The sequence below is a fragment of the Leucopleurus acutus genome (assembly GCF_964270905.1).
Source record: "Leucopleurus acutus genome assembly, chromosome: 8".
NCBI lineage: Eukaryota > Metazoa > Chordata > Mammalia > Artiodactyla > Delphinidae > Leucopleurus > Leucopleurus acutus.
Genome location: NC_139151.1, coordinates 9221378 through 9247866, shown reverse-complemented (window position 1 = coordinate 9247866; position 26489 = coordinate 9221378). Strand labels below are relative to the sequence as shown.

Here is a 26489-nt window from a genome sequence, read left to right as displayed (position 1 = left end):
GGAATCCAGAGACTCAGGAGTATTTTCCCTAAGTAACAAATTATTAAAACTAAAATTAAGTAACTCAATAAAATGTGAAACATTAGATCTTTTTTAAAAAAAAAAACAAGTGTTTCTAATACTTCTTTTGGAAGGCTCAATGTTTTCAGTGTTCTATGAAATATGAGAAAATGTCCATCACTTGGAAGCCTCTTCTGCCATTTCTATTCTTGTAGAACAGCTATTTGGGACCCTTGTTTAAGTGTCTTGACGCCAAGTACAATGAGCTGCAATAAAGACACTTAGCAGGAAATGAAGGCAGTAAACGCTGAGCCCATCTCTGGCTGTTATCAAACATGGACCACATCCAACACACGTCAGGAATTACATCCCTAATTACAGCAGGTGCATAAACTGAGGCTTAAAGAGACATGAAATTTACCAAAGACACAGCCACCACAAGACCATACATTTTTCTACTGCCTGAAAGGGATGTGGCAGGTATGTATTCAGACTTTTTGTCTATCAAAGGAACTAAAAGTTCCAAGAACTTAGAGAGAGAGAGAGAGAGAGAGAGAGAGAGAGAGAGATTCGTACCTGATCTGCTGTGAGCAGAGGCTCCTCACTGATTCCAGAATAATGTTCACTCTTCTCATTGAACTCTTCCTCTCCTTTCTCATGGATCTGAAAGAGGTGGGGGGTGGGGGATGGAATTCTGATTGACCATCAGCAGAACTAGGATTCTCTCCAGTCTCTAGAATAGATGACACTGACAGAGGCCACTCTGGCCATCCCCTGTGTAAAGAGAAAATCTGAAGAGGTGTGCAGAGTTTCATCCAATTCCAAGCGTACCCTGTCCACACAGCACGCATCACTGGGTCCAGCTTAGAAAAAGACAATAAGGCATGTGTGGCCGGCACCATTCCGACCCATGGGGAGCAGAACTGTTCTTTAACCGACAGACAGGTCATTTTTACATGAACAAGGAACCTTCTTGAGGTGAGTAACAATGGCAACCAACTCCTGCAGCAAAGGCACACTTGTTTATATAAGGAATTTCAATCTGGGGATCAGTTTCCAGATTTTATTTTATTAGGCATTTAAAGGGGTGGGCTGTTCCAGTGCAAATAATCATGTTTTTAAAATTTGATGAAATGTCATCGTGTCATTGGAATCTAGGCATGGTGTCGTAGCTGATGAAGGATGTACAGAAGCTCCGTTGGACATGCCAACAGAACAACCTAAGCACACCAACCAAAGGACAAACTCCACAGCAACAGCACATACTGAAACATTTGCCACGTGTCTCCAGATTTCCATCATCCCAAGTAAGGCTCTGAAAGCTCCCAACCCTTGAGATTCTAAATGTAGACGTCCAGCAAGGTATTCACAGCATATCTGACTTTACTGTCGGTGTCCCAAGCGGCCATATCCTGGTATTGATGTTCAAAACCTGCACAAGATAAGCCCCTAAACCACCTAACAAGCTGTCTGTGTCCAGGAGTCTCGTTTGAAAGTCATTTAGGGTCTGGCAGGAAGTGCCTCAAGGAAATCTTTCTGCAGACACCTGTCATCCAGGAATCAATTTCACTTGCGCACCAACAGCTGGCATGCTGATCTCCCTCTTTCCTGGGGATTACACTTTTCCTGTTCTAATTAGCACCTGCAGGAAACATCCCAGTTCCAATCCAAGCAATCATGTCAGAGGGAGTCCATCCTCAGAAACTTCTCCCCTCTTCCTTGAACTCCACCTTGGCAGGTACCCCCAACAAAACACATCACCTTCTAGCTACATTTGCTTAAAACCGGGACTATGTCATAAAGAAAACATCAAATATATCTCAAAGGCCCTCTGCTCTCAACCTGGATAAGGGGTAGGACAGGGAGGTAATGGGATTATTTGAGGGGTTTTGTGCCAGATGGTGACATCTATTTCTGCTGTCGAACCCATATGCTCCTCTCTCCGCCAAGTCCACCACCTGTGGTACCCGCCTGCTTTCTGCAGCTCCCCACTGTGCAGAAGGAAACTCCTGTAGCCACGGTTTGTTCACAACTACTCTCACATGGCAGAACTTTCTTAGGGCTAGAAAGTCCTGTGGTAGAAGTTAGGCTCATGCTGGGAAACAAAGTTTTCTTTTCTGTTTGGATTATTTTTTATAAGCATCTGACAGCAAGTGTTAGTCTATAACCAGAATTTTTTTCATAGTAATTTGATTTTTTAAATGGAATATTTACATTTTCTGAGATGTGGCCAATTTTAGCGAGTTTACCTCACTGGCTGTTAATACTGCATCTTTCAACTACACCATCGCCCTTCCCAAGGTCCTCCCTCTGAGCTCCCGGTGAAGGCAGGGGAGAGCTTTTAGGCATAGACCCTTCTTGCTGTTCAGACATTAGGGAAGCCAGGCAGCGGCATGGATGATCCCTAGTTAGAGCCTTCTCTCCCCTCTGGTACAAAGCCTGCTGGTTTGATTTTTCAGGCATGGGTAAAACGAGATTTGAAAATGAATTATAAGCTTGTGAAAGTTACCATGAGTTCGTAGTATCGTGGGAGCTATACCTAACCCATATGTTCTCAGATCTCAGAAGTCTGCCGCTACAAAATGAAATAAAATAAAAGGAGACACATGCACAAAGTCCTCCCAAGAAAGCCCTGGCCCCTTCCCTCTTCCCCACGTAGATCTCTGCCATCCTCTGCTTTCACTGCATCTGCCCTGTCCCTCTCCTTTTCTCCTCACTCTGTAGCTTTTGTTCTGGTTCCCTCATCTTCCTCACCCTCTCTAAGCTTGGTCCCATGTTTTGCCTCTATCTAGTGGACTCTGTTCTGCTCCCGTCACTTCTCAACAAGCCCTCTTTCCTTTCAGTGCTGTTTACAGACTCCCTCCCTTCCCTCCGTTCCCAGGACAGCATCTTGTACAGAGTGTGGAAGGCTGGTGAGAAAGATTTTGGAAAATGACAGCATTTACGTATATTGATAACAGTATTCGTCATATATATTCATACACATAGGTATACGGACGAGTGTATGAATACTCTTATCCTTAATATATGACACATGCAGAGGAACTACTGCAGGGAGTTCTTTAGATTCTTGTGTGGAAACGAGAAGGCTGTCAAATTGGGGCGAAATTTCTCTGTAGACTAAATCTTCAAGTTGTCTCCATATTATTGAAGTGAACTATGGCTCTTCCAAGAAAAAAACCTCATTCTTCTGAGTGACTTCTTTCCAGAATTGAGAATAGAAGACCAAGATCCAGAAATGAGCCTGGCCATACTATTCAGCAAGCTGTTTCCTCCTCCTGCTTTCGGTAAACGGTGTGCCTTTAGGGCTGTAACTTGGTCACTTAAAGCTTAAAAATAAATGCAGAGAATCTTCCCTGGAGACTATGAGAATGCTAAATCTAGGTGCACAGGAGTCTGAGTGAGAATTAAAATGACATCAAGTTCTTGTGTCCAATAATGCCTATTAACCAGTGTTGTTTGTTAAAGCATTCCAGATGATTCCATTCACAGGAAAGGGAATTTCTACTGCACGATATTTCCCTCTCCTTACCACGACTGTTTCACATGGGTGGTTGTCTTCTTGACCAAATTTAAGAGGTAGCGATACATTTTCACCTCCAGTCAAAAAGTAAAAGAAAGAGAAAAAAATCACCAATATGTACCCAGCCCAAGGAAAGGGCAACTTAACCCATCTGTGTGGGTTAAGTCAGTGCTTCTATATCCCCAAAGGGAGATGCACCAGTACACAGCAAACAGCACGTGGCAACAAATATTTGTTGAAAGAAGGAATGAAAAGGAGAGGACTGAATGGCAATACTATCACCTCCTATATTCAGTCCCAGCTCCACAGATAAATGAGCTGCTTATTCACCTGAAAACAGAAGGATGTAACTTACTGTCCTAGACTCCCATTTCCTCTTGTCTAAGAGGACCACCATCTGCTATCAATTAAAGTAACAGGGATAAAAGAGACCATCTTTTACATCACAGTCAGGAACAGAATAGGTTCATTAACTGAAAAACCCAATTAAAAGTGGAGAATTGTGAATAATAATCATACATACATACATAGCTCAAGCAGATTATTTTGACCTAAAAACATAAATGTACATTTATTCATTCACCAAGCGCCTAACGTAAGGCCAAGACCTTTTCTTCCATCGTGGGCCTCCGAGTAGAATTTCATGTAGTCTTTCTTGCATCATCCACATTACAACACAACTTTTGTTTCCTGTTTCTGTTTTTGAACAGTAGAAGGAAGGTACGTGGGAGATTGAGCACACGCAGTTATCTCCTGAAACTCTGCTAAAGTGAGAGTAAAGAGATCAAAAGAGAATATCCCACAGGGACAAAGAGAACTGGAGAAAAGACAACAGCAAAAGAGATGCTAGAGGGCTTCCCTGGCTTCCCTGGTGGCGCAGTGGTTGAGAGTCCGCCTGCTGATGCAGGGGACACGGGTTCGTGCCCTGGTCCAGGAAGATCCCACATGCCACGGAGCGGCTGGGCCCGTGAGCCATGGCCGCTGAGCCTGTGGGTCCAGAGCCTGTGCTCCGCAACGGGAGAGGCCACAACGGTGAGAGGCCCACGTACAGCAAAAAAAAAAAAAAAAAAAAAGAGATGCTAGAGAGCAGATGCCAACCTAGCATCCACTAAAAAAAAGGTACAGCTATACAAAGAGGTATAACTAAAACTCCAAAGGTAGATATAAAATGGAATACCAAAAGGTATTTGATTAACCAAAAAAAAGGTGAAACAGAGGAACAATAACAACAAAAAACCCAGATGGAACAAATAGAAATGCAAGATGGTACACCTAAACACAAACTAGCAATGTTATGTTAAATGTTAATGAACTAAATGCTATGCAAGTGAACTAAACACAATAAACTAAAAAGCACAGATTATCATTGTCAGACTGAATATAAAAGACCCAACTACATACAATCTATAAAAGACACATTTTAAAGACGCAGATAGATGAAAAGTAAAAGGATTAAAAAAAATGTATACCTAACAGCATAAGAAAGCTGTTGTGGTTAAATTCATATCAGACAAAGCAGATTTCAAAACAAGCAGTATTACCAGAGATAAAGAAGGATATTTCATAATGATAAAAGGGTCAATCAGGAAGACATAACAATAATAAAAGTGTATGCAGTTAATAACAGAGCTTCGAAATATATAAAACAAAAACTAATAGAACTGAAGAAAGAAATAGACAAATCCAGGGTAATAACTGGAAATTTTTAACACTCTTGTCTTGATAATTGATAAGATAAACAGACAAAAAATCAGAATATAAAGAGTCCAACCATACTATAAACCACCTTAATCTAGTTGACCTTTTTAGAACATCACAACCAACAATTGCAAAATATACATTCTTCTCAGTGATACATAGTACATTCACTAAGATACAACATGTGCTAGGTCATACGTCAGTCTCAATATATTTTAAAAGATTTAATGTGTACAGATTTTGTTCTCTGACAAAATTAAATGAGAAATCAATGACAGAATATCTATAAACATTCTTCTAAATAACCCATAGGCCAAAAAAGAAAGAGGACACTGGAAAATATTTTGAACTGAATGATAATGAAAACATACCACATCAAAATTGTGGGATTCAGTTAAGGCAATGCTTAAAAGAAATTTTATTGTTTTAAGATGCTTATGTTATTACTATGGACTAAATGTTTGTGTCCTCCCAAAATTCATGTTGAAATCCTAACCCCCAATGTGATGGTATAAGGAGGCCTTGGGGAGGTGCTGGGGAGGGTGGAACCCTCATCAGTGGGAGTGTATGTCTATAAAAGAGGCTCCACAGAGCTCCTCTGTACCATGTGTCCTGTGAGGACATAGTCAGAAGTTGACAGTCTGCAAGCTGGAAGAGACCTTTTACCAGAATCAAACATGCTGGCACCCTGATCGTGGATATCCAGCCTCCATAACTGTGAAAAGTAAATTTCTGTTTTCTATAAGCCACCCAGTCTGTCGTATTTTGTTATAGAAGCCCAAATAGACTAAGATCATTTTTTTAAAGTTTAAAATATGACCTAAGCTTCCACTTTAGAAGCTTAAAAAATAAAGGGTGAAGTAAAACCCTATTTTAAATACAAAGAAGAATACAATCAAGTTAAGGGAAGAAATCAACACACTAGAAAATGAAAAAACACAGAGAAAAAAAAGAGTGGTTCTCTGGAAAGATTAATAAAAGTGATAAACCCAAAAACAGACTGATGAGAAGGGGGTGAGGGAGAGGGACAGAGGAGAGAGAAAACACAAATCAACAATAACAGTAATAAAAAAGGGAACATCACTATAGATCTTACTAACATTAAAAGAATGAGAGAATATCATAAACAACTTTGTGGTCAATACTATGATTTAGATTAAATGAATAAATTCCTTAAGAAACACACTTTACCAAAATCATCTCAGGAAGAAGCGGAAAATCTAAATAGCCCAATATCTTTTTTTTTTTTTTTTTTTTTTTGCAGTACGTGGGCCTCTCACTGTTGTGGCCTCTCCCGTTGCGGAGCACAGGCTCCGGACGCGCAGGCTCAGCGGCCATAGCTCACAGGCCCAGCTGCTCCGCGCACGTGGGATCTTCCTGGACCGGGGCAGGAACCCGTGTCCCCTGCATCGGCAGGCGGACTCTCAACCACTGCGCCACCAGGGAAGCCCAGCCCAATATCTATTAAAGGAATTGAATCTGTAATCAAAAACTTTCACGGAGAAAACCTCTGGTCCAGATAGTTTCATTGGTGTAGTCAATCAAACATTTAAGGAAGAAATAATACCAATATAACACAAATTCTTTCAGAAAATAGAAGAAGAAAAATTCCCAATTCACCATATGACATTACAAGAAAAGAAAATTAAAAAGAAAGATTCCTCATGAACATAGATGCAAAAATCCTTAATAAAATATAAACAAATCAAATCTCACATTATGTGAAAAGGATATCTATCACACCTAAGTGGGATTTATCTTAAAAATGAAAGGTTGGTTTAATATTTGAAAATCAATTAGTGTAATTCATCACATTAACATTGATCTACATACATAAATTGTTCTATAGATTTAATACAATCACAGTTGAATGTCCAGCAAGTTTCTTTGTACAAGTTGATCAGGTGATTACAAAATTTATACAGAAATGCAAAGGACCTAAAATAGCCAAAGCAACTTTGAAAAAAAAGAACAAAGTTGAAAGACTTATGCTTTATGTCAAGACATTATTATAAAGCTACAGTAATGAATATAGCATAATACTGACATTAAGATAGACACATATATCAGTGAAACAGAACAGAGAATTCAGAAATATATCCACACATTTAGGTCAACTGATTTTCAACAAAGGTGCCAAGACAATTCAATATGGAAAGGATATTTCCAATGAATTGTACTAGAACAACTGGATAGCCATACACATGAACCCTGACATTAACCTCACACCATATTCAGAAACTAACGTGAAGTGGATCATAAACTATATAAGAGCTAAAACTACAAAACTTCTAGAAGACTTAAGAAAAAACTCTTAGTGACCCTGGGCTTGGCAATTTCTTAAGTACTACATAAAAAGCACAAACTATTAAACACAGATGAATAAACTGGACTTCATCACATTTAAAAAACATTTGCTCTTCAAATGTACTGTTAATAAAGTGAAAAGACAGTCCATAGACAAGAAGAAAATATTTGTAAAACATACAACAGAGAAAGGACTATACCTAGAATATATATGTGTTAAAATAAGTAAACAAAGAGGCTATTAGACTGAGATGACTTGAATGCTTCAGGAGCCTCCTAAGCAAACCAAAACCTCTAATCCCTCAAGGTTAAGAACTCAAACCAAAGGACAGCCACTCACAAACAGCCACCCAGACTTTTCCAGATGATACAACCACTCAAGCTACAGCCAATCAGATAATTTCCTTCCTTTGCTCCCACCTCTTCTCTGTAAAAGTCCTTCCTCTAGCTCCTGTCGATGGAGCACTCCTACCCACTTTGGGTTTGGCATTGTCTGATTCGAACAGATTTTTGCTCAGGTAAACTCTCAGAAATTTAATATGCCTCATTTTATCTTTTAACATGAGGAACTCCAATGACTCATTACTAAGAACACAAACAGCCCACTAAGAAAATGGGCAAAAGATCTGAACAGGCACTTCACCAAAGAAGATGCATGGTCTGTGAATAAGCACATGAAAAGATGCTTAACATCATTTGTTACCAGGAAAATGTAAATTAAAATAAGATACTACTATATACCCACTCAAATGACTAAAATCAAAAAGGCTGTCCAGGGCTTCCCTGGTGGCGCAGTGGTTGAGAGTCCGCCTGCCGATGCAGGGGACATGGGTTCGTGCCCTGGTCCGGGAAGATCCCACGTGCGCGGAGCGGCTGGGTCTGTGAGCTATGGCCGCTGAGCCTGCGCGTCCGGAGCCTGTGCTCCGCAACGGGAGAGGCCACAACAGTGAGATGCCCGCGTACCACAAAAAAAAAAAAAAAAAAGTGAAAAAGACACTTACAATATGACTCAGACATCCCACTCATAGGTTTTTACCCAAGAGAAACAGAGACATGTCCACAAAAAGACTTATACGAGAATGTTCATAGTAGCTTCATTCGCAATATTCAAAAGCTGGAAAAAAACCAAATGTCCATCAACATGTGAATGAATAAGCAAATTATAGTATATCAATATAATGGAACACTACTCAGCAATAAAAGGGAATGTATGTAGATACATGCAATAAAATAGATGAATATCTAGATAATTATATTGAGTTTTAAAAATCAGACCGAAAAAAGAGTACATGCTGCGTGATTCCACCTATACAAAATTCTAGAAAATGCAAACTAATCTATGATGACAGAAGCTAGTTGCCTGAAGATTGGGGGGTGAAAGGGAAGAGTGATGGACGTGCAGACATGCTCACTATCTTGATTGTGGTGATGGTTTCACAGACGTATACATATGTCAAAACCTATCAAACTGCACTCTTTAACATGTGCTGTTTATTGTATGCCAATTATCCTTCAGTAAAGCTATGACTAAAAAGGAAAAGTAATATACCATGACCAAGTTGCCTTTAATCTCAAGAATGCAAGGTTGATTTAACATTTGAAACTCAATTCATGTAATTCATTACATTGACATAATAAAGGAGAAAACCATATAATCATCTCAACAGAGGCAGAAAATGGAAATAATTCATCTTCAGAGAAATAACAAGAAACCATGCCACAATTTAAAGTCATGAGCTTCCAGGTCAAAAGGGCCCATGGATTATAATTCATCTGAATGAAAAAATAAAGCTCACTCTAAGGCACATTACTGTAAAAGAAATGAGAAAGGAAAAAGAGAATATTCTGAAAGCTTCTAAAGAGAACCAAAAGAGAGTCACATAGAAAAGACAAAGAGTCAGAATGGATTCTAAATGGGGCTTCTCAATCGTCACTGAAAGCTGGAGGAAAAGATAATGATGGCTTTGCAATTCTGAGTAAATATTCACTTGCAGCCTAAAATAACTCTATCAAGTCAAATTCTCAATCAAGAGTATGATGGGAGAATAAAGACACTCTCATCTATTCTAACAAATATATTCCTCTCTACCCTTTCTCAAGAATATACTGAATTTTTTTCACCAAAACAAGGGAACATGCCCAGAAAAATAAAAGCATGGCAGTCAGAGGACAGGATAGAGAGACATGAAGATTTCCCAGGACAACAGCTGTGCACCAGATCTAGAGTACAACCACATTAGTTTATAGCAAAAAGATGGAGGGTACTAGTTTGGATTTTTTTTTTTTTGATTGAATTGAAAGACCATCTGATTTTTTTAAAACATATTATGAGATGTAGAGTTCACTCAGAGTTTGGGGTTGAACTAATGATAGATATACAGGAAGCTAAGCAAATGAAAAAACAAGGCAATTCTTCACTCCAGGTTAAATAAGAAGTTGTACAAGAGAGGAAATATTCTTATAGAACACTACATGATTCAGCCAGAAATAGTATTTACACAGTTACCCTAGTGTGTACTTGTAATATTGATTTAATTGGTGACAAGGGGGAAGGCCAAATGTGAGTATTTGAGGTGATGCGAGAGACTTAAATCTTATCTTCCATAATGGACAACAGCCAAAATTATTCATTTTAGATAATCAAAGAAGTAGTAACATAAATGTGTTATTTAGAAAATTGTAGGTACCCGCCAAAAGAAACAGCTATAAGAAGTCGAAGTGGTTGCCTCCATGGAGCCAGGAAAGATAAGTCAGAGACTGCCGTTTATATTTTTTGTTGTCTCGTATTATTTTAAAAGTATTATTTGACTTTTAAAATTACACACATGTGTTACTTTGATTTTATAAGAGCAAAAATGACTCTTTGCAGTCATAACCCTACAGTTTCCATAACATTTCATTACATTAGTTACAGTCACAAGGACAAGCATGAACAGGTTTGGGAACAAACACAACTGATTCTTGGCAATGAATTAAGTGGAAGAAGAGATAAGACTTCCCAGAGAGAAGCCTACCAGTCGTGTTCATGCCGCATGCCAAGGGCTTTCGGTTGGCATGTTTTACAGAAGGAATACAGAGCACTGGTTATATAGCAAGTCGTTTAAACTGATGTCAGTGAAAAGAGCTTCTACTGTAATGAATCCAGATAATAAAGGAGGCTAAAATAAAACAACCTTAATCCATCCACTTTTGCTACGCCGTCCATTTCCCGTGGGTCAGATGGAGAATATTCTACAAGGAGCAGAGCTCAAGATCATCCTTCTCAGGGTCATTCAGTTTGCCCTGAAATATTAACCCTCTTGGAAATCTGCAAATGAGGATAAATTAGAGTCCTTTTGAAGGGTAGGCTATCTTATATATACTTTGGCTTAATCCACAAAATGAGTTGGAAAGGTGGCAAAGGAGATAACAAAGCAAAATCTGCCTTTTGCACCATGACGGACCTGATTTCATTTCAGTCACTAGGGTTATTCCATTATTGCCTATCTTCTCCTTTGCATTTTGGGTAAGTACTAAACACGATCCATATAAGTACCGCAAGAGAAAAAAAGCGCTCGGGAGTTCAAAACAGGACCTGAGACATCCCACATCCATGCTAAGTAGGGTTGAAGCAAATCTCTTTGTTTCGAAGTCTATTCTTGCGGTTTTAAGTATTTTGGATGGCTAAGTATTAGAAGAATTAAAAAGGGTATTCAGCCACCTTTTCAACAAATCGGCCAATTGCTGATCTCTTTGCTGTGCTATTTTGGCCAATGATCTGCAGAAATGTCGTCCAGTAGGGGAAATCTGGTTCTCGCTCTTCCTTGGACTCAATCCTGGGGCACCTAGAAAGATCAGATCCACCTCCCACCCTCATTTGCTGTGCGCACAGGATTGTGACAGCCCTTCCTGATAAGAAATTGTCAAATTTCCTTTATAAATGAAACTAGAAGACAAAGCAACGTAGAAACAGGCTTTTAGCAAGGACAGAGCCCTTACGTGATTTAGCTTTCTATATGTATATTCAGCTAGGAGGGGCAGTTTGGATATTCTGAAAGGTCACGTTCCATAACCCATGCAAGTCAACTCAAAATAAGTCTTCTCTTTCCTTTTTCAGAAGTCTGTAGGCTACTTTCCTCTTCGGCATCAGTAACCACAGACCGTGACTCAGGTCCAGCCATATAAGTGCCTGTTTAATGAGTTTCATAAAGAATTCCTCCCCGTTGCATGGTCACCTCACTATTATCTGGGTCCCCACTCTGGCCATTAGCCAGGCCCTGAGCTGGTCACAAGTCTGTCAACACTTTTTGATGGGACTGAACTGTCCATCTTAGATGCAAAACCCTGATTTTTTTTTTTAACCATCATTATTCCAACACAAAAAAAGCCCATTATATTGACTCTCCTCTCTTACTTCAGATCACCTTATTTTGCATGTTGTAGGTCGATGATGAGCAACAGAAGTGATCTGCATTCACAGTCTTTACAATCACTCCAATCACCTCATATACCCTGGATGTCCCCCTTCATCTTATTTTTCACTTCCTCCACAACTCCTACTTTCCCAGTAATGATGTCGAGCTTCAGTACATAATGGGGAAGACTGTTGCACTACTGAATGTTTTTCTAACTGGAATCCACAGCTTCTCAAGCCCTGCTAAGCTGGGGGCCCCAGAGAGGTACCTCAGTTTCAGAGCTGTTGCCATTCAGAGCCTCCACGTTTGGGTCCCTCCAGTCTTCTGAGAGTGAAGGGATGTAATTGTCTGTCAGAGCATCCCAAACCCTGTAAACAAAGAGAAGCTCTCATTAGCACACATCTGTGGCCTGGCCTGGCCTGGAGGAAGGAAGAGCTGGGCCAGGGGAGGAGAGAGGCTTCTGTGTGTGCCAGGCTGAGATCATCTGCCTTCCAGCATGCAGGAGCGAAGTAGCTTCAAAACTGAATTTCAGGCATTACCAGGAGAGAAGGAACCAAGAGAATAGACCCTGGCCAGGAGCCTCAGTGCCAAAGGTGTTTGCTTAAGAGAAGAGGAATTTCTCACCATTGAGAAACCAATGGTAGCGTCTACAAGTAAAACACCTCTGGCAACAGATAAACTGCCCCTGAAACTAAATCTGCCCCTCAACCAAATGGCTCCTGTCTCACGAACTTAAGAAATGTCCATGTTTCCTTTTTTATGGGCAGAGAAGAATGAGAAGAAGGGGAGGGAGGAAGAGAGAGATTGATCTGGGCAGATTTTCTGGCTGAATCTCATTAAGATCAGGGTCAGGCTTCCCTGGTGGCGCAGTGGTTGAGAGTCCGCCTGCCGATGCAGGGGACACGGGTTCGTGCCCCGGTCCCGGAGGATCCCACATGCCGCAGAGCGGCTGGGTCCATGAGCCATGGCCGCTGGGCCTGCATGTCTGGAGCCTGTGCTCCGCAGTGGGAGAGGCCACAACGGTGAGAGGCCCGTGTACCGCGCAAAAAAAAAAAAGATCAGGGTCATTGTCTAGTTTATATATACAGCTGGCCCTTGAACGACGCGAGTTTAAACTGTGAGCATCCACTTACATGTGGATTTCTTTTCCAATAGATATTGTAGTACCAATATTTTCATTTTACAGTTCTTCACTTTAACTAAGTGTGGAGGAAAGTTTGTGTTCGATTAGAGATCACAATATGTGGACTTAAAAGAAGTAGGCTTTGAGTCCTGCTTCTATTCAAATTGTTTCAGCTTATTGCCCTTGTGGTTTACTAATTCCTTTGTTTTTGAGGCAGAAACAGCAGGAAATGGATTTTTCAACTACCCAGGGGGTCAGCACCCTTAATCCCCCATGCTGTTTAAGAGTTAACTGCCTGCAATCTAAAAGGTCAAGAATTAATTCCTTGACATCTAGTGTAGGTAAGGGGATGATGCCAATGCTATTAAATGTAACTTATTACCCAAAACGTTCTAGGGATCCCAGAGTGGCACAATCCTGTCCTCTAGCAATGTAGAGTCTAAGTGTGCCCTGTCTCTATCATGGAGACTCCAAAGAAAATGTATGAAAGGAACCAATAAATACACCACTGTCTACACAATTAGTTTTTAGTGGGGGAAGATGGGGTTCCCTTTATTACGTTTCTTTTTTAAAGTTCTGATAGGTACATTATAGGAAAGGGTATTCTACAATTCTTTTTGCTTAACTCACTTATTTCAGAAAGATCTTCTTGGGGAAAAAAATGGGGAGGGGTTTGGGGAAAATCCCAAAGTCACAAACTCTCACACACAGGAAAATGAATAAATTAGTCAGCACTAAGAGATTAATGTAAATCAGTAAACCAAGCTCCTAAAATAATGAACGCCGTCCATGGAAGCCAGCAGCGCTTGAGTTAATATTAGGTAATGAAATAATGAGGGCTCAGTGCAATCTCCTTCAGGTGCCTGTGCACATCAAACATGAATGATACCTGTGAAACAAGGTATAAGAAAGTACAATTTATTTGGATTTACTAATATAAGGAAAGGGTCATTTAAAAATAAGCAACTATGTACACATACGAATCAAATCCAAAACGTGACAAAGTATGGTGTAAGATGCTGAAAAGATAAGTGCACATTTTATATATATAGCAAGATGTGTATATATATATATGTATATATATATATATTTATGTATATTTCAGAGCACAGACACTTGAAATCAGATACATAAAATGGGGGAGGGGAGTGTTCTTAACAGATATAAGATCTGGAATGACATATGACATATGGGTATATAATCAAGGAGATTTTCCTAGTGCACAATGCACACAATTTGGTGATAGAAAAAAAGCAACTCAAGAAAACACAATATAATGGCACTGCTTTGGTTATCCACGTATTCATTTTTTGTAGTACAGTTGCAAGAAGGCACTTGGAGAGACCTCATCAAGTGTTCATTCGACATCTCTTCAGCAGGATTTCAGTCTACGTCTTAAACAGGGGTGATAATCCCGTTTCCATCAAGCACTATTAGAGCTTCATTAATCCAGCCTAATTCTAAATCCAAGTCTCATTAGCATTCTAAAGCCAAGAGGCAAATATGCTTTGCTGTCTCCAAAAGTCCCAGCGCCACACCCACTAGGAAGGTCAGCAGTCAAGTCCTCCGTGCATCACTGCATTACACACTCTGCGTCGAGAATGAACAACTGCATGCAGGCACTGACCTTCAGGTCTGACCCTGCAGCAGGCGCCCGGAAAAATAAAATTCAGCAAAGCCCAAAACAGGCAGGAGCCTTTTGTACCTCTCCTAGATAGGATGGAAGCTGGAACCTTTAACGGACCGCACACTTTCCAATGACCTTGAAACTGTTTATATCCTTAAACTGACAACTGGAGACTGCCTCCAATCATTTAGGGTGGCAACTTTTCTCACCTGAGCCTTCACTGACATACTCTGGATTTTACCTTCTAATTCTAGACCTTTAGTGACAATTCCCTAAACCTTTATCTCCTCGGGATATCAAGCCATCCTTTTTCTGTTTCAAGTTTTCTTCTTGCTTTCTGATGGACATACTTTTTATCCTTTGAGGTTCATAAGCAGCCTTTAATAGAATGACTCTCACCTCTTTGTCATCACTTGCACACCCTTCCCGTATTCATTCAGTGCCCATTTAACAATAATAACCATAGCAGCCAACCTTACTGAGCATTTACTATGCATAAGCCAGGCACTATCCTAAACTCTCTGTGGATTAATTCATTCACTCCTCACAACTCTATAAGGCAGATACTGAGAAAAAAACCCTGAAACACAGAGAAGTTAATTAACTCATCTAGATTCACACAGCCAGCAATGACAGAGGTTGGATTTGAACCCAGGCAATACAGCTACAGAGCCTATATTCTTACCCACTTAACTATTCCAATTCTTTATGAACTTTATGATGGGCATGGGCATCAGAACAATATGGCAAGTTCCAAATCACAACCTAGAACAGCAGTTCAGCAGCCGGCTCTGCGTGAAAAGTCTATAACTGCATTATTCTGGACCCGGTGCTTTCATCAATCTATGAAAGGAGAAATGGGAAGGTCAGCAAGGGTACACGCCTGCTTTCTGTTTAGATCTCCAGCCCGGGGAAGGTAAAATGGACGGCAAAGGCAGGCACAGGAACGAAGAATGGCGGTGGGAGGGAAAAACACAAAGCTTTCTGTGAGGGAGAGAATGGGACGGACTTTTCTCCCCAGAGGGGTTATCCATCTTATCCTAAGACGGTTCTTGGGAAGAGATATATTCCCTGTTAGAAGCATCCTGGGTGGACTGTAAAACTCCACTTCCTGAGAAGCATCCTGCTATTGACACTTATCTCGGGGAAAGGAGACTTTGAAAGCTATCCACTATATCTTTCATCAAAGAACTAAGATTAAACAGGTTCCCTCCATTCTTGTCATTACGCTGCCACGGCACCTGAGATCCAATTTGCTCCTTCAGTCCCTGTAATAACAGAAAAGCCTTTTCATGTGCATATTTTATATCATGGGCTTAGATGCCTATAGAAATGACCGTAAGTATCTTTCACCATGGAGGGCTAGGGATTTGGAAAAGGATGCTAGCAGAGGATGAGCAAACCAAACAGAACAGGTTGGACAAGACACGTATCCAAAAATCTGGGTCTGGAACTGGCAACATAGCTATCAAGGCTACATCAATCCTCACACACACACTCTCACACACACACACACACACACACACACACACACACACACACACACCCCTACATACCTATTCCTGACAATATGGTGGACAGCTTATAGTGCTTGTTAGAATTCCAACTTGGGAACATTTCCCTTAAGCCCCTCTAGGCTGGCTACTGCCCTTGTCCAGTTTTATTTGTGTCGAGTCAGGCCAATATCCACACTTAGATGTGTGTTAACATGAGTATACTTTTGCTGTTAATACTTAGGAGTTATGAATTATTAACACATCAATGACTTTGAACAACTTTTTAGATTCTTTCAAATGCTTCAGTAGAATCCATCCTATCTCGGCCTTCCACATGGGGAAACTGAACCTCTGAGAAGAGAATTAACTTTCCTAAAGATCACAGGCATCTGTCAACTTTCCCTATCTGATTATTTCGGAGTCACTTCTCTTCGACTTAAAGCATGGCTGACTCCAGCGTGTTTATTTATCATGCGAACTTGATTTTTAACATGACCTTTAATCCAGTAATTCTACCGGAAGGACAGGACTGTCAGTGTTCTCACATGTTTGGCCCCTCTGTCTCCAGGGTCCTTGTAAGACAGGGACCCCGGAGAAGCAGGAAGTGGGGTGAGGGCTGACCATTCCCACTCTGTAGGCCTCCAGGTCGGATCTCTTATGACAAAGGAAAGGGTGTTCCTACATATGCAAAGAAGAGATTCTGGAATATTTTCTAAATTTAGAAACAAGAAATACATATAGATACATACTGACTCTTTCAATGCCTAGGACTTCCATGCCCTGACAAATCAGAGAAGAGTTGACATCTCAGCCTATTCCCTCTGAGTCACATAGTTCCAAATGAAAACTAAAGAAGTCAAAACGTCAAAGGGAATCACTGACCCTGCTTTCTGATTCATGCTCTTTCAGGAGGTTAGTTTGACCACGAATTTCACTGTTTTTGTTTGAAGCCTCTATTGTATGGTTCTAACCCACCCAAAACACTTTCCACTCATGGGTGGATGAAATAAATCTCTAACTACTAAACCTAGGCAGGTTTATTAGAACACCAGAGCAGGGCTCAGGAGACTATTAACCGCGCTGGATATTAAATTATCTTCTTCCTTTACCTCATCATAATTTTACAGTTGAAATAGCTTGATAGGTGTCTCTAAAACAAAGTGTGTAATTTAATTCACATTTTTATTTTAAGTTGTAAAGCTTTAGATACGCGGAATGCCTAGAAACCACTGTGTTACGATTTCTCGTCCCAGATTCTTCCCACCACGCTTTCCCCAAATCATATTTTATCTCTAAGGAATTATTCAACCTTTGGTCATTTAGCTGAGGCAGTCAATGAGGCAGGCAAGTCAGAAAAATCAGGATAAGACTAATAATCTCATGTGATGGTAATTAACATTGAGTGGCCTCTGCTAATGTGCTAGGAAAGAGTAAGAACCTGCTTGCTGGGCCTCTGTCCTTAATGAGGCAAAGGGGTGGTTTGGACAGGGGAGAAATGATTTGTTGGAAGCAAAAGGAATTTTCCGAGCACAGCCTGGGTGAGGTGAGAAATTAGCTTATTGGCAAGTCCTTAGCCCTGCTTCATCAAGATTGAGCTCGGGAGGTCCCAAAGATGAGGACCCACGCAGTCAACTAGAGTTAAGTGACAAGCCCAAGGTCACACAGCGAGTTAGTGAGAGTATGAAAATCGCAATTCATCGTGTTTCTAGTCCATTGCCTGGTGCAATGAAGTAGATAGCAGTAAAAGCTACTCTGTATAATAAAGCCCCAGAGCCATTCTTTTTTGACCTTGAGGAGTTGGGCAAATTATAAAAGGCTCAGAATCTAAAAGAATCAATTTGAAACTTAAGATTGAATTGAAACACGTAGCCCACAGTTATAGTACTGGTCACCAGAGTGAAATGTTCTCTGTGATCATGCCTTCAGGCTAGCATTAATTAAAAAGAAAAGAAGGAAGTGGCATGGGCCTAGAAATACATTAAGTGCACCTACGAGGCTAGCTATTATTGCTTATCCAGGTAATTCAATATTCAATATTCACTCCAAAAATATTATTTGATCACTTACTACACACCATGTGCTGAATCAGACAGTGGAGAGATAATAATGAATAAGACAGACAGATATACAACCCTTGTATTCACAGAGATACAGTCTCAGTAGTCATCAAATAAGCAACTATCTGCCCAATACAATCAGGTTCAATCCTGTGGGACAAAACTCTTCCCCCACTTACTCAGGGGCAACTCTTCCCACCCAAGTCCATAAAAAGAGAAACCAAAAGTACAGTTGCTCCAAACTTCCACTGCCAACAACTTGACATTTCTTGTGTGATCCCTAAAGAACAGTTGATGCATATTTTATCCCTACGGGGAATTTACGCCTATTTTTACTAAATGCCCCAAACACCTTTCTTTAATTTATATGACAAATCACTCCCTTCTTCTCTTTTCTAGTCCCTCCTTGAACAGCACTTTTCTCAAATTCCTTTTCTTGACTTCTGTTAAGACCCCGCAAGGTGGCTAGTAAGTGACCCAGGGAATCTGCATACTCAAAAGCCACTTCACCTGGTGTCACCTTTATTGTGTTCAGGGTGATTCCCTGTTCTCTCGGTTCAACGTGTATGCTTTCTTATTTGGACATATCTTAACATTTGTAGATAATTTTTCCAGTCCTAAGGGGTTATAAACAATTTGCAGATTTTCACAATCCTGGTGTTTTGTAAAGCAAATTGTTCCAACGACATATATTCCTCTGTCACAGTTAACTAAATTTTTTTCTGGTCCTTATTTCTAATATCTGGGTGGGTTACCATGGATATAAAGAAAGCTGAAGATAGACAGACCCCCAAATGTACCATGCTCCTGAAATTCAATTTTGCATCTAAGAAAACCCATTTCCTAAAAATCCTTCGTTCCTTTGTGGTTTCAACTTAAGAAAGCTCTATGAGTAACTGTAAAGGGACATAACTGAACAATGTCAGCAGTTACCAGGGCGCTGCCACACAAAGAAAAATATAAGTAATACGCCATGAACCCAAGGACAGAAACTCGTTCTACGTCAGGAAGCCCCAGATTCCAGGGCTCTAATCTGAGGCAAGAGAGGGCAATTAAGACAGCTTACTCCTCATCCTGCAGGGTCTCCTCCTCCTCTTGGATCTGGAACTGGTTCTTCACGGGAGCTAGGTTCTCGGTCTTGGCGTTGTAGTTCCGAAAGCAGACATTGAGCTTCTCATCAAATTCATTCACCAGGTCCTCCATGGACTTGAAGCTGATTATTTCAGAAGAAAAATTCTCAAGCTCAGAGAGGGAGGGGTCCTCTAGATGGTGGGGAGATGAGCCGTAGAAACACCGTGGCTTCTCTTCTGGGTCCTCCGAGCAGCAGGGCCGAAGGTCCTCAAATTCTTCATCCAAACTCACCAGTGGGGCCTCCATTCTTGCACAGCAATAGAACAACTGCAATGTTCAGGATTCGTTTATCTAGAAGAATTAAACAGGGTGATGTGAGTTTGGACTGGACTTCTGTGCCAACTCTGCTGAGGAACCATAATCACTTATTCCATAACTCTCATCCCTCTGAAAACAAAACTTCCACTTTACTGGTCCATCGCTTCCGTACTTCCTCACTATTATACCCTTAAGGAGTTCAAATATCATTGTTAGTGTGAATAATGCTAACCCAATTAGCATACATTTTGGAGGCACACCTGCTTCCAATTCCCTGCTCCAAAAAACAAAGCCTAATGGTTAAGCATGCAGCCTCTGGACCAGACTGCCTAGGTTTGCATCCTGCTCTGCCCCTCACCAGCTGTGACCTTAGCAGTAACTTAACTTCTCTGTGCTCCCTTTTTTTCTTCTCAGGACAGAAATAATAACAGGACCTATCTCAAAGGACTGTCCTAAGGGTTAAGGGAGTAAACACTGGTAAGTGCTTAGAACAGTGCCTGGCAGATAATAAATGTCTATGTTGTTCAGTTTATGTTCTACTATTATTTTATTATTATTACTATTATAATAGGTCCACAACCCTAACCATGTGCTCTCAAAACTGGAAGTTTGGGCTTCCCTGGTTGCACAGTGGTTAGGAATCCATCTGCCAATAGAGGGGACGTGGGTTCGAGCCCTTGTCCGGGAAGATCCTACGTGCCGTGGAGCAGCTGGGTCCGTGTGCCACAGCTGCTGAGACTGCGCTCTAGAGCCCGCGAGCCACAACTACTGAGGCCCCCGCGCCTAGAGCCCGTGCTCCGCAACAGGAAGCCACCGCAATGAGAAGCCCGCGCACCACGATGAGGAGCGGTCCCCGCTCACCGCAACTAGAGAAAGCCTGCGCGCAGCAACAGAGACCCAACACAGCCAGAGATAAATAAATAAAATAAAATAATTTTTAAAAAAAAAGAAAACACCTGGAAGTTTTTCGTAACTTATTTGGTGGTAAAACCTGCCCTGACCTAAACACGTTTGGCAACTAAACCTGATCTACATGAATATAGAGCTGTTCATGGTTTTAATTTATCCTATTTAGTGTGTTTTGCTGCAGAAATTTTAATTTTTTTAAATTATAGAGATTGATACCCCAGGCCCCGGGGGATGATATGCAGAATATGCACTCTATTATCGCCTTCCAAAATCTGAGATAATCTAAATTCTGAAACATGCCTGGCCCCAAGGGTTTTGGATAGGGCTTCATAGACCTGGATATTATTACTCTCATCAATAAATGATAGACTAATTGAACACTAATACAGACTTTCAAACAAGCACCTGAGTTTTTCCCAGACACACAGCATATGTCTGAAACTAGAAGAATGGATTAAATGACCTAGTACGCTGTAAGAGATAAGACCCAGAGACTCATGTGCTCCAAAGCCCAGACTCCACAACCACCTTGGGCACTACACCCTGGAAGGCTGTACACTCACCTCCCTTCATTTCCCAACAGCTCCGGGTCCTCTACATACACTGCCTTTCGCTGTGATTTAACCATCTGTGCGTACATCCAAGCCCTTCCCCAATTTTAATTTAAATTCCTCGAGGGCAGAGACGTCCTCTGGATACCCTCCATGGTTTCTAGCACACACTGCCTGCGGCGAGGCAATCAATCAATGTGTGCTCACTGACAAATGATCTTCTGTCCCCCTCACGCAGTTTTCATTTTCCATTGCAGGCAGCACAAGCATTATTGTCTATCATACCCTTCTCCACATACTCAGCTTCCTTCCCTGAAACACGGCAAGGCAACCAAACTTTTCCCTCCTATCTGCGTGATGACTGATCCAGATAGATGCTTAAATTGGAACCACTACCTCAAGAGGACCAAACAGACAGCAAAAACCACGGCTTCTGCCCCAGGACTGCCATTCTCCGCCTCTACCTACAAAACTAAAACTCTAAATAAGCGAGGCAGAGGGTATGCCAGGTGAGGACCCGGCCAGTTCTTACTGGGATTTTCCTGGGATTAAGTCAGTTACCAACACATCTCATCAAAACATATTCTGAGTATTTACAGTCTGCAAAGGCAACATAACAGGACCTTGGAATACAAGAAGATATAAAAGCAGTATTATGACAGCTTGGAAAGAACACAGGCTCAGGAGCCAACAGACCTGCCAAAGGCTGGCTGAGTGACAAGCACTGTGGGTCCTGATTTCCTCGTTTGTTAAAATGAAGGTGTTGGTATAGAGTTAATGCCTCTGAAAGTTAATTTTAATAACATATTAACTTAATACTTTTAATTGATATATTTTAATAGTATAGTTTATTTAATCTAATATACACAAAATAGTGCCATTGCAAAATGTAATCCATAGTTTTAAATATTAATGAGACATTTTACATTCTTTTTTCATACTAAGTCTTTGAAATGTGTATTTTACATTCACAGTATGTCTCCATGTGGATCAGCCACATTTCAAGTGTCCAATATCCACGTATGGCTAGTGGCTACCATATTGGACAATCCAGCTATTAAGCAATATACCCACAACTAATTACCAGCTAGAGCTTCTTCACCTATGGTCGACAGACCCCTAAGGGCTCTTTGAATATAACCATATTGTATTTTATGCACTTAAAAGCATATTCAGAGAAGGATCCCAAAGGTTTCTCTACATTGGCAAAGTGGCCCATAGCACAAAAAAGATTAGGAACCTCCGAGTGCCAAAAAAGTGAGTTTAGAAAAGATCACTGAGTGCAACTGAGAGTAAGGAAGGTTTTACAGACAAGGGATTCGTATGGAGAGAGGAAGGACTCTGATGGCTAATGCCGGGCCCCAGGGTGCAATCCTGTTCCTATTACTTCCTAGCTATGAGACTTTGGGCAAATTATAAGCCTCTCTGACTCAGCTTCCTCATCCATAAAATGGTGTTTAAATAGCACTTATATTGGAGGTTATTTGGTGGAGTAAATGAGATAATCTTGGAAGTGCTAAGCACAATGTGTGGAATGCATGAAGTATCCAGTAAATGTCAATAATATGAGGAAAGCGAGGCTAACTTGTTATGTGGAAATGTCGGGTGAGAGTGCTTCAAGGAGAAGAAAAACTATCCTTGCCATGAAATTCCAGGTGTGACGCTTCAAAATGCTTATCAAATGAGAGAACTATCGCTGAATGAATGTTACCATCTTTTTTACTAAGGCACCCCTGCTATTTTCAATTCATGTGGTCAAAGCCACTCAGATCACTGGTTCCATTTCAGAGAGACATGAAAGCTAACCAGCTGGTACTCCAGATATGACACTTCCTTTAAATCTGTACTCTTCCTGGAGAGGACAAGGGAGCTGGTGTGAGAAGGTGATATCAAGGAGGGTGCTGATTTGAAACAGCACAATCTATAACATTAACCAGTAACAAGAGGGCTAGCCAAGTGGAACCTAGGGCTACGATTGAGTTTTGAGCGTTGGCAACAAAGAAGATTATCCTGAAAGCACCTATCCTCAGCCCAGGCTCTGGAGAAAATAGATTCACCTAGAAGATTATAAAAGAAGAAATGGCTATCACAGCTCTGTAGTTCAGAAATGTGATCATTTGAACAATCTGCAATATAGCCTGATTTCTTTTCATCAACTCACTCACTACCCAGGGGCCAAGAAGCTCCGCATGAACGACCAGGTGGGGAGGAAACTAAAACTGAGAGCCTGCATTGAAAATCAAAGTCACTTGACTCCCAAACTGAGCCCAGAATTTGTAGAAAGAGCCCAGGCTGTGGCAGAGGAGGTGAGAGCCAGGCATCTGACTGGCCCCACCAAGGCCTCAAGGAGGGGTCTCTGGGTTAGAGCTGGCAGTCCTTCTTAAATGGTTCCCCTTCCCTCCTTCCTTTGCTCTTCTCTCTTGGTGGGGTAACTATGCCCCCCAAATGAGATGTCCTACTCTTGCATCCTGGCAAGCTTGCCCTTGTCTTCAGTCACAGCTCATTTCAGAAGCTTCCTTCCCTTAAAAGCTAGGGATAATTCAATTGAGAGCTTATCCTCTTTCTCTATACTTCCAAAATCAATTTGAAAAAAAAAAATACATGAAGAATGGCAGAAGGAAGGAACCATAGGAGGGTGGTCTTGTCTTTTTCTCTTTATCATAGAATAAGAGTGCAGGACTATAGTTTGCTTATGTCCTATAATCTATTCCATTTATTTTGGTTCCCAATAGATGGTGTAATTTGGAAAAGAAAAGACGGCTCAGAACTTAACAGAGACCCAGTAGGAAACACACGGTTAGCCTCTCGTGCAGCACAATGGTGCATAGTAGCTGCAGCTCGGGGCTGCAGCACCGTTTCCCAGTGCCTGCTTTGCTGAGCGGAGAAGCAGAGAATTCACCATGCCTCCCCCTGCTGGGCCTTTGCACCTCCACACAGGCCCCATTCCATCTCCCCTTCTTCCCACTACTTGCCCCACAGACCAGTTGATTCTATGCCCACCCACCCCCCCATAGCATCCCTAAAGCTGCCCTCCCCTGACCCACCTTCGGTTTCCCACTGCTCCTCAGCAAAGCCCAGTCAGTGTACATGTTCCTGCCAAGCTGCACATTTTGACGGAAAGAGAGTATTTCACCGCGTAGAAGTCAGCAACCCCTTTGTGGTTCCGCTTCCCCCTTCCCCCTCCTCCTGCTGTTCCGTTCACCCTCATCTCACATCCCCCTCCCCCAGTCTGTTGGGGTAAAGAAAGGCTCCTCCAAGCAGCACAATGCCTGGAGCTCCAAGAAAGCCGGGGACATCCCGCGCAGGCCGCACGCATACTCCAACGGCCACGGCCCTTTCAGCCAAACAAGACCGGGACATGGGAGCGGAGGGGGTCGGGAGGTGTCGCGGCGAGTAGGGCAGGAATAGGGAAGAGAGAAGAAGAGAGGGCTGTGATGTACCCCCTGGGGGCTCCGTCAGATGCGCTCCCAGCCCCAGAGGCCCTGGGCCCACAGGAGGGCAGCGTGCCCCACCACCATCACACCCGTCCTTTCTCCGACCTGTTCGCGGTAAAACAATCGCTCCGCCAGCGTCTGCGGCAGCTGCCAGCGGTTCTGACACTGCAGGAATGCACGGTCCCTGGGGAGAGGAGGCTCGGCGTCCCAAGGAGGGGCACGGGCGGGGTGCGGGGTCAGGTTCTTAGAGGCATAGATGATTCTGGGGCGTTGAGAGAGCCGGACCAGATAACGGTCCTGAGAGGAGGTACCGACCCACTGCTCCAGCACCATCGGGCTGCGTTCCCTGCCTCCCCCAGTCCCCAAACCGCGCCGCCTCTCGACACACACACACACACCACACACACACACACACACACACACACACACACACACGCACGCACACGCCTGGCTAGGGGGCCGCGGCTCCGATGATGCTTGAAGTGCCCATTATCCGGTATCTCCCGGCGCCGGCGCTGCGCCCCGCTGCTCTCCCGTGAAGGGCTGGGCAGGAGGGCGACGGCCTCCGGGTTCTCCCTTTCCGATTCCGGGATGGGACCGTCCTGGGTGCGGAGCTTCGGCGCCCCCAGACCTGCCGGCCGGAGCATCCCAAGTCGCGGGGCCTCCTTCCCCACCCCCGTCCACCCCCACCCACGGCAGTGGGTCGGTCTGGATTAAGGTCGCCCCCCGCGACTGCACCTGTGCGGGTCCTGGAGGAGGAAGGCGGATCGCGGGGCTCAGCTGGACACCCCCATCCACTGGCCGCGGGGAGCGGCCGGAGCGCAGCTCAGCGACAGCGGCAGCCGCGAGCCAGCGAGCGCTCCCCTCGCAGCTCCGCCGGCGCCCGGCTCCGCTCCCTCCTCCCCGCCCCGGCCCCCCTCCTCCCCCACCCCCACCTCCCCCGCGCTCGTGCCCGGGCTCCGGGGGCCGCGCCCGCGCCGGGCACCCGCCCAACGGGCACGCGCAGGCCCCGGACGTCATCTTCTCGTTAACATTCCTAGCCCTACTTGGTGCATGTGGCCTGCCTTTATTAATATTTATGAATTACTATTTCTCCCCCCTTTAGCATTGGTCTTTCTGCTTCCCTCATGAATATTCAGAAGCTCAAGATGTGCGCTTGCAATAACTCCCAGTGTGGATTTCTCACAGGGAGGGCCTGACACTGTAGCTTCCCCATAAAAGCATAAGCGGGTGGCCGAGTGGACGGGCAGGCGGATGCCCGCAGACACACTCAAAGACCTCCCTGGACTTTCTGGCCTCCCCCTTCTATTCTGCTGGGGGCTGGGGTGAGCAAGTGAAAGGATGCCTGCCACGCTGAACCGGGTTCAGACCTCGAGTCAAAAGTAATAAACGCTTTTACCTCCCAAAGACGCAGGATGGGGTTGGCTTCTGGCCGAGAAAGCTGCGAACGTTTCCACTATCCATATACAGAACTTTTTCATGGATCCCAAACTGAAACTCCGTACCAGTTAAACATTAACTCCCCATTCCTTCTTCTCTGCAGACCCTGGTAACCACCATTTTACTTTCCATCTCAATGAATTTGACGATTCTCAGTATCTCTTGTAAGTGGAATCACACAGTATTTGTCCTTTTGTGTCTGGCTTATTTTACTTAGCGTAATGCTTTCAGGGTTCATCCATGTTGCAGCGTGTGGCAGAATCCCATTTCCATTTCCATTTCTATTTTAAGGCTGAGAGATATTCTGTTGTATGTATATAACACATTCTCTCTATCCATTCTTCCCTCTATGGACATTTGGGTTTTTTCTACCTTTTGGCTATTGTGAATAACGATGCTGTGAATGCAGAGGTATGAATTCCAGGCAACGTTTTTAAAAAAGCATTCTATGACGTGTGCTAGAACCTGGAGGGGGGGGGGGGTTGGGGGGGGCGGGGAGGGTAAAAATTGAAGGCAGGCAGGCCTGCCTTCAATAGGTGCA

General features: G+C 42.8%; 1 protein-coding gene across 1 annotated transcript in view; it reads right to left on the bottom strand.

The window, feature by feature from the left end:
• The window catches only part of FEZ1 (fasciculation and elongation protein zeta 1), a 40651-nt gene extending 14685 nt beyond the window's left edge, over positions 1 to 25966 (bottom strand). Inside the window, exons 1-4 of the mRNA XM_082844515.1 lie at positions 25908 to 25966; positions 19292 to 19647; positions 12191 to 12290; positions 577 to 663 (exon numbers count right to left, since the gene is read on the bottom strand). Of these exons, the coding sequence (XP_082700641.1) occupies positions 577 to 663; positions 12191 to 12290; positions 19292 to 19602 (498 nt within the window). The 5' untranslated portion in view covers positions 19603 to 19647; positions 25908 to 25966. The remainder of the gene's footprint in view (positions 1 to 576; positions 664 to 12190; positions 12291 to 19291; positions 19648 to 25907) is intronic.
• Positions 25967 to 26489: the final 523 nt, after the last annotated feature.